This window comes from Branchiostoma floridae, unplaced genomic scaffold, assembly GCF_000003815.2.
Source record: "Branchiostoma floridae strain S238N-H82 unplaced genomic scaffold, Bfl_VNyyK Sc7u5tJ_460, whole genome shotgun sequence".
Classification (NCBI taxonomy): Eukaryota; Metazoa; Chordata; class Leptocardii; order Amphioxiformes; family Branchiostomatidae; genus Branchiostoma; species Branchiostoma floridae.
The window spans coordinates 9,524-18,092 of record NW_023365867.1 but is presented as its reverse complement, the minus strand read 5'-3'; the positions used below and the strand labels follow the sequence as shown (position 1 = coordinate 18,092).

General features: G+C 39.6%; 1 protein-coding gene across 1 annotated transcript; it reads left to right on the top strand.

The window, feature by feature from the left end:
* Positions 1 to 5,322: 5,322 nt before the first annotated feature.
* On the top strand, positions 5,323 to 8,304 carry LOC118408848 (the record flags this gene model as incomplete). Its single annotated transcript, XM_035809706.1, is given in 1 exon segment — positions 5,323 to 8,304. A coding segment is annotated over 1 exon segment (2,665 nt), but the record flags the coding sequence as incomplete, so codon positions are not given.
* Between the last annotated feature and the right edge of the window lie 265 nt (positions 8,305 to 8,569).

Sequence of the window (8,569 nt, the reverse complement as noted above, 5' to 3'; positions counted from 1 at the left end):
CGATACCGTTAACAGATTCAATATTTAATACAGCCAAAACTGCCCGTCCGGGCCCTTTTGTGGAAATATGACGTAAGCCTAATAGATTATGGTTATTGATTTCTTTTGGCTTACGTGTGTTGAAAAAACGTATCGGAAGTGCAGCTTTTCTATTGCATATTCAAACCTTTCTATGTGCAGCAGTGCACAGAATACAAAAACATGTACAGCAGTGCACCTACATGTTTTTGCCGGGGCGCCGAAGGCGCCCGGCTTTGTGCCCGGTTTAATGGTTCGTCCTTGGATGGGTCTGCTATGGTCGCAAAATGTACCGTGCGTTTTTACGACAATTCTCAGCCCTTCTCAGCCCTTCAAATAAACGCAATGTACCGTGCGTTTTTACGACAATTCTCAGCCCTTCTTAGCCCTTCAAATAAACGTTGTAAGAATACTGTTTATCCATGACCTCTACTCGTACAGAAAACATTGCAGCGCTCATTAGCAAAGTCTAGGAAAGGAAAATGTTTCTTGATTTGCAGTAAAACACTGGTCATGTAACATTTGAGGAGTTGTCGTTAAATCGCACGGTTCATTTTGCGATAGCGTTGACGGGTCCGGGTATTTAGCGGAATAACCCGGAATAACCCGGAATAACCCGGAATAACCTTAATAAAGGATGAAAGCTACCGAAATACAGTGTGCTTTGATAAGTTAAGATCGCAGAATGCAATATTTTGGCATAAAATAATGTATATATGGCCATGGGAACAAGAAATATTACGGTTATTCCGGGTTATTCCGGGTCATTTCGGGTTATTCCGGTAAATACCCTCACGGGCGTTGACGGTGCGGAGGAGGTGAGATTTTTATCGTACAGAAATTGGTACAGTTTGTAAAGTTATCTTTCTGGAATTCGGATGTATTAAAATATAACATTACATTCTAAGGCGTAGTGTCATGTGAGTAAAATGAGCACGACATTTGACGAAAGATTTTGTGGAGGGTATACAGTCAAGTTTATTGTGCAACGATTGGAACAGTTTACGTGCGGGTGGGAGGGGGGCGTGCGTCTATATATGCAGCTGCAGGAGGTCCTGCAGGACATTTTCGATCGTAAGAGTAACGTACAATTTGAAAAGATAGTGATCATGAATTCGGACACATTGAAACATATTTCCAAGGAACGGTATATAGTTTTTTTAGTAAAACCAGTGTGTGGGGATTGACGAGAATTTAGATAGTTTAATGGTGCACTGTGCTTGAGCCGATGCGAGGCATTATGCAGGGCATTTTTGATTGTAAAAATATCGTACAAGTTGAAAAGATGGATCGGATTCTAATACATTAAAACATACATTTCCAAAGAATAGTAGAAAACAACGGATTGTAGCTAACTGTTAAACAATCAGCAAAGCAGTTGGCAAGATGTCACACCTGAACTTTTGTAGATTTTTGCTTTTTGTTGGTACTAGTAAGATGTTATGTGATCAAGACAATATTTTCTTTCTGTTTCAGTGACGCCTTAGACTGTTCTCTGCTATATATACAAGTGACACAGTAATATACAGAAACTTACAGCTAGCAAAAGTCTGTACTCAATAAGATTTTACACAGTACACATTTATACTTCTTCTGCTGAAATCTACGCATTACATTTTGCATCCAACCAAAGAGGTTTGAAAGAGAGTCCTTGATCCAACCAAATTAGACCTTGAGACCTATTAACAGATCATTGATCACTGTGCATTTTGCACATACCAGACTCAATCGTGCCACTGAGCACTGCATTTTGCACACACCAGACCAATTGTGCCACTGAGCACTGTGCATTTTGCACACACCAGACCTATCGTGCCATTGAGCACTGTGCATTTTGCACACACCAGACCTATCGTGCCATTGAGCACTGTGCATTTTGCACACACCAGACCAATCGTGCCATTGAGCACTGTGCATTTTGCACACACCAGACCAATCGTGCCATTGAGCACTGTGCATTTTGCACACACCAGACTCAATCGTGCCACTGAGCACTGTGCATTGTGCAAATAAAGTCAAGCAAAGAACACATATATTGTGAACAATGTGTGAATCTATTTTATCGGGAAAATACCACCAAGGTGACATCATTTTCAGTGGAGATAATAGAGGCAAACAATGCACTGCAAATGCTTTAATGGCAGTTGTTAACCACAGTACTTGCAGACAAGCAATTACCTGGACAAGTACAGACCTTGATGGTGTACTTTTTCAAGGAGATGCACTATACACCTACATAAAACCATCACTAAGATCTGGTGTGGAGTTCCTCTCCGTTGATGATATTCCAGACTATTTGCAACTTTACAACAATACTGTACGTGTATCAATAAAAGAGTCTTACACTGGAGACATATTTGCCACAGAAGCAGTCTATCCTTATTACACCTTAAAGAAAGCCCTAGAAGCAGCATTTGCTGAATCCAACACTTGTCTTTTCATAACAGCACATGGAATAACTGGTTCAACAGTAGCATTGTTGCACGCTGATAACAAGTATTTTGTTTATGACTCACATGCCAGAAGTCCCATAACAGCATTGCCAGATAGCCATGGCACTTCTACTTTAAGCATGCACAGTTCAAACAGCAATCTAGTTTCATTCTTGCAACAACTTAACTGGAACACAACATGCAATTTTGAGGTTGTCCCAGTACAAGCAGAAAATGTTTTCTTATCAGTTGAACCTACTGGTATACACATTATCAATCTGACTAGCAATGTTTCTTCTATGATTGAGTCAGAAAACTGCTTTCAAGTTCAACAACAACACACATACACCTTGGTTAAACCAGAGTTTGTATCTACGAAAGAGAACCTACAACAACCAAACACAGCATTTCCATTTGCACCACATTGTAACCAAAGTACTGGGAAAAACATTGTGCCATGCACCACAAGCAAACATCCAAGTGCTATGCCAGAGAACAGGAATGAAGGCCTCTTGAATCAATTAGTAATGTCACCAAATGCAGCATCAAATTTAAATGATAAAAAAGTGCAAGGTCTTGCAATCCAAAGCGCAATATGCAAGGACAAACAAGAAAAACAAACCTATCAACAGAAGACAGAGAGTCTTGCAGAACAAAGAACATCATACAAAGCAAAGAAAGCAAATGAGACCTGTGAGCAAAAAGCAGCACAGCAAAGAGCATCATATAAAGCAAAACGAGCAAATGAGACCCCTGAGGAAAAAGATGAAAGACTTGCAAAACGAAGAACATCATACAAAGCAAAACAAGCAAATGAGACCCGTGAGCAAAAAGATGAAAGACTTGCAAAACGAAGAGCTTCATACAAAGCAAAACAGGCAGATGAGACAACTGAGCAAAAAGCAGATAGACTTGCACAGGAAAGAGCAAAACGAGCAAATGAGACCCCTGAGCAAAAAGACGATAGACTTGCAAAACGAAGAGCATCATACAAAGCAAAACAAGCAAATGAGACCCCTGAGCAAAAAGCCGAAAGACTTGCAAAACAAAGGACATCACGCAAAGCTAGCAAAGCAAAAAGAGCTGAACAAGAATCTTCACAAGAAAAAACGCAACGACAGAGGAAAAACTGTGATAGAGTGAGAAAAACATTGGCTACAAAATATGTTAGAGAACATAGCATAGACTATACCAGTGAACAATACAAATCAGACTTTCCTGCATTTCATTGCTATATAAAACAGCAGCCAAAGTACTACTGTAGCATATGTAGACAATTGTTATTTCATGACCAAGTGCGAAACTGCAACAATGCTGTCATAGACAAAATAGTCAATGATATTTCTGGTCAACATCATCTCTGTTCAAAGTGTTTGATTTGTCTTGAAAAAGACAAACCCATACCCAATGCTTGGACTAACAATATGGATCCAGGTGACATTCCAACATGCCTGAAACAACTCAGTAGAATGGAAACAAGACTTGTCAGTTTGAAATACACCTTCATCAAGTTAATTGTATTACCAGGTGGACAATTTGGTGAACAAGGTCAAGCCATAAGTTTCCCTACCAACATTGAAACTACTTGCCAACTGTTACCACATAGCCAAGATACAGCTGGGCTAGTAATAGTACACCCTTGTCAGACAAATGAAAGTAAAACACAAAGAACAGACCCACAACACATTGTACGATTTTCCAAAATGCATGAAGCTCTTACATGGCTGGTAACGCATAATCATCTATATTCACATGTGAACATAGCTACCTTTGAAAACTGGGTAAAAAAGTCAAGTGAATTCAATCCAATGATCACAGACGCCAATGAACCAGACTTCTCAAGTGCACCTTCTACTGTCCAAGAACTCTCAGCTTTTCCCTGTAACTACATTAACCCTCAAACACCCGAGTGGGGTCCGTTTGGACCCCAGGCGTACATTTGGAAGTGCCATTTGAACATTTTTGATCTGAAGAAAAAATCCTTCCGTGACTTTGTTAGTCAATATGTCTTATACCTTCTCCTAAGTTTTCGCAAAGATTGGTACAATTATGTGGAAATTATGAAGAAAGTTTGTGTTCAGTCCCTCTGGGGTCCAAACGGACCCCAGCAAAAATGTACAGTTTTTAAAACAAACTTTGGAGGCTAACTCCTTAACCACTTATAGTATGACTACTAAACTTTCAGACGATAATAAGAATGTAATCCTTAATCATCACAAAAATTTCTGTGTCATCAACATGTAATGTGACGACATTATGACGTCATTTACCTAATCAGGGCGGCCATCTTGGATTTTGACCAATGACGTCATGAAATTAGCATAGATTAAAAATTTTAAGTCATGAAACTTACATTGAATTTCATAGAATTTAATTGTTGTCAGAAAACAGGTGTAGTTTACCAAGAAAACCTTGTTTAAATTGAAATTGTCAAATTTTGGCAAAAATATGCCTATTAGAATATGGTTGCCATGGCAACCCCAAAAAATGATAAACTTACTTTATTGACAAAAAACGTTTGCAAACAATATTTTTTGGTAAATTACCAAGTTTCGTAGCTTTAGCTCTAGCCGTTCATGAGTTATGCGACATAAATGTTGCTGAGGGCCTCAAAATTCCCCTATCTGGTCAGAATAGGTTTAGTCCAAAACGTGGTCCTTCTGAACTTTTGCATAAATTATGATAATGAGTTGGAATTAGCAACACATTAACATCTCAAAATCTTCCTCTTACATTGACGAAGCAATGTTTATACAATGATCGCCGATAAGAAATGGTACTGAGATTTTATGAACAAAACATTTTGGGGTCCGTTTGGACCCCACTCGGTCATTTTAGTCGCAAAAAAAGGTCGGGTGCTTGAGGGTTAATCCAAATGTCCAGTTACAATCTCTGTTGCAGAATGTAACAGACAATGTCCCAGTGATATCACTACCACGTGAAACATCACCACCACAAAGCATATTTAAAGAGACTGATCTTGAGGAACACTGTTTTCCACAGTTATACCCATATGGTAAAAATGGCTTCAAACAGACGCGTGATGTACAACTAACAGACTTACAGTACTTCCAATCACGTTTGCTCAATATCAATGATTGCTGGAGAAAAAACATCCCATGGCTCTTCTTTGCCTTGAACTCGTATGAAATCAAGAAATTGTACAGTCAGATATCCATTGTATGTAGAATGCAAAAGCAGAGTAATGTTAGATCACAATCCATAGCACAGCCACTAACAGCAGGCGATCTGCATCATGAAATTGATCAACATGTTGAAAGCACATCATACACTTTTATGAAGAATATACGTGGAACAGCAGCTTACTTCAAGGACCAACTGCTAAACTTGCTAGCAAAAATAAACACTATTGGACCACCAACATGGTTTGTCACTGTGTCTGCTAATGATTTAAACTGGCCAGAATTGTTCATGACCCTGAATCCTGACCTGACCTATGAAGAAGCTAAAGCATTACCACAACAAGACAAATGGAACCTAATGAGATCAGACCCTGTCATGTGTGCGATACACTTTAATAGACGCACTGATGCACTTCTACGCTTCATACTGAAGAGTCCACAACATCCCATTGGTAGAATCAAAGATCACTGGATTCGTGTGGAATTCCAATTAAGAGGTTCTCCACATTTGCACTGTATGTTCTGGGTTGAAGATGCCCCTGACCTTGATACCATACAAGGAAGACAAAATGCTCCTGCATTCATTGACAAATATCTTTCCACACAACTGCCAGATGACAAGAACTCCCTCTTGTATGAACTGGTGTCCAAATACCAGACTCATCATCACACCAACACATGTAAAAAGAGACGAGTGAACTGCAGATTTTACTTCCCTCGAGAAGTTTCAGATACAACAAGGCTCAGACTAGATGTTGATCCAAACAGAAGTGCACAATTTTATGTCACAAAACGAACACAACAAGACATCTGGATAAATGCGTACAACCCAACATTGCTCATGCACATGCAATCCAACATGGACATACAAATGGTTGGCTCCAAGTATGGTGCTGCTTACTATGCATGCATGTACATTTCAAAAGCTGAGCCCGAAAATCTTCAGACGGCCATTTCTGCTGGTCTGTCTGACCTCCCACGTGACAGTACACAAAGAACACGATTAGCCAAAATTGGCAATACAGTGCTTAGTCATCGTTTGCTCAGCGCACAAGAAGTTGGATACAAACTTGCAAACCTACCACTGATAAGATCCTCAAGACTAACTGTCTCAATCAACACAAAGCCACCCAAGAGTAGAACGCGCCTGCTGAAACCTAGAGAAGAACTTGCAAAACTTGATGATACATCAACAGACATTTTCGTTCAGGGCACTGCCCAATACTATGCAATGAGACCTCATGGTGACCCCTGGGATAAAATGTCATTATACACATTTGCTGCATCATACTTTGTGAGCTCAACAGAACCATCAAGTGCCTGTGAATGTTTCAAGTTGCAACAGTGTGACAAATGGATAAAAAAACGACGCAAATATGCATGTGTCAGAGGTACAAGACTGAGTTCTGCAAATGGAGATGACTATTTCTATGGTCTGTTATATCTATTCTGCCCTTGGAGGAATGAAAATGACATACTTAGTGACTACACTTCTGCCCAAGATGCTTTCATTGCAAAAAAGAATCTGTTTGACTACAGCCTTGCACAACACATGCACTTCACATCAGAAATAGAGCAAGCTATAATGCAAGTACGCCTGCTGTCAAATGATCTTTCATCAATTGCTGATACTCTTGCACCCAATGTGACTCATCAACAGCTACAAATCAACGACGAATTTGACACTGAAGGGCTTTATCTTGATCCACAATGGACAGCACGAAATGCACATCAAGCAGCAGGTACCAGTCAAACTACCACCAACAATGTTGACAGCACAATTGAAAATCTTACTATGCTACATGATGAATCACTGACATGGAATGCTTTGACCCGCAACACAATGACTGATGATGAATTCTACCAAGCACTAAGGAACATGTCACATGACCAACAGCACGTGTTTAACACAATCAAGGCACATTTTGTTGAATTGCAAAGACAAGCACCTAATGAAAGCAATTTCAAACCACAACCTTTGCGACTTTTCGTAACAGGAGGAGCAGGCTGTGGCAAAAGTTTTCTTATCAAAGTAATCAATGAATACTTGATCAGAATTTCAAACCACCCAACAACTCCTGTCGTACTTACCGCGCCGACAGGCGTCGCTTCTTACAACATAGGTGGCTCCACGGTACATTCAGCTCTATCACTACCTGTTGATCATACCCGACGAGGAAAAACTGACTACCTACCACTCAGTGCTGAAAAACTGTCGCAGCTTCGACGCAAATTCAACAATGTTCATACAATTATCATCGATGAAATCAGTATGATAAGCAATGATAGACTAAAACATATTCACCTCCGCCTATCAGAGATCAAAGACACTACCAGTGACCAACATAGCTACTTTGGAAACCTGAATATCATTGCCTTTGGTGATTTCTACCAGTTGAAACCTGTGTTTGGAAAATTTATATTTGAGGATTTACAAAATCAGGAAGAATGTCTTACTCATTTGTGGAGATCATTCTTTAAGCCCCTATTTCTGACAGTGAATCACAGACAAAATGGTGACAAAGAGTACACAGAGCTTTTGAACAGAGTACGTATTGGACTTCCAACAAATCCAGATATTGCACTCCTTTCAACTCGTCTCAAGACAAAGTCAGAAATTCAACATTCTGTATTTTCATCAGCTCTACATATCTTTCCAACAAGAAAGCAAGCTGCACAGTACAATAAAGAGCAACTTGAAAGACTGCACTGTCAAACAAATACCCATGTACATGTACTTAAAGCAAATGATGAAATGATTGATGGTCCTGTAAATGCAAAAGACATTCCTACAAATGAACTCATATCAACAGATTCAAGTGAAACAGCTGGTCTTGAAAAGGACATTCATCTTGCTAAAGGATGCCGTGTTATGTTGTTGAGAAATATTCTAAGTGAAGATGGTCTTGTAAATGGTGCACAAGGCACTGTCGAAGACTTTGAGTTTCAAAACTCTGAAACTAATGAACAATCAAA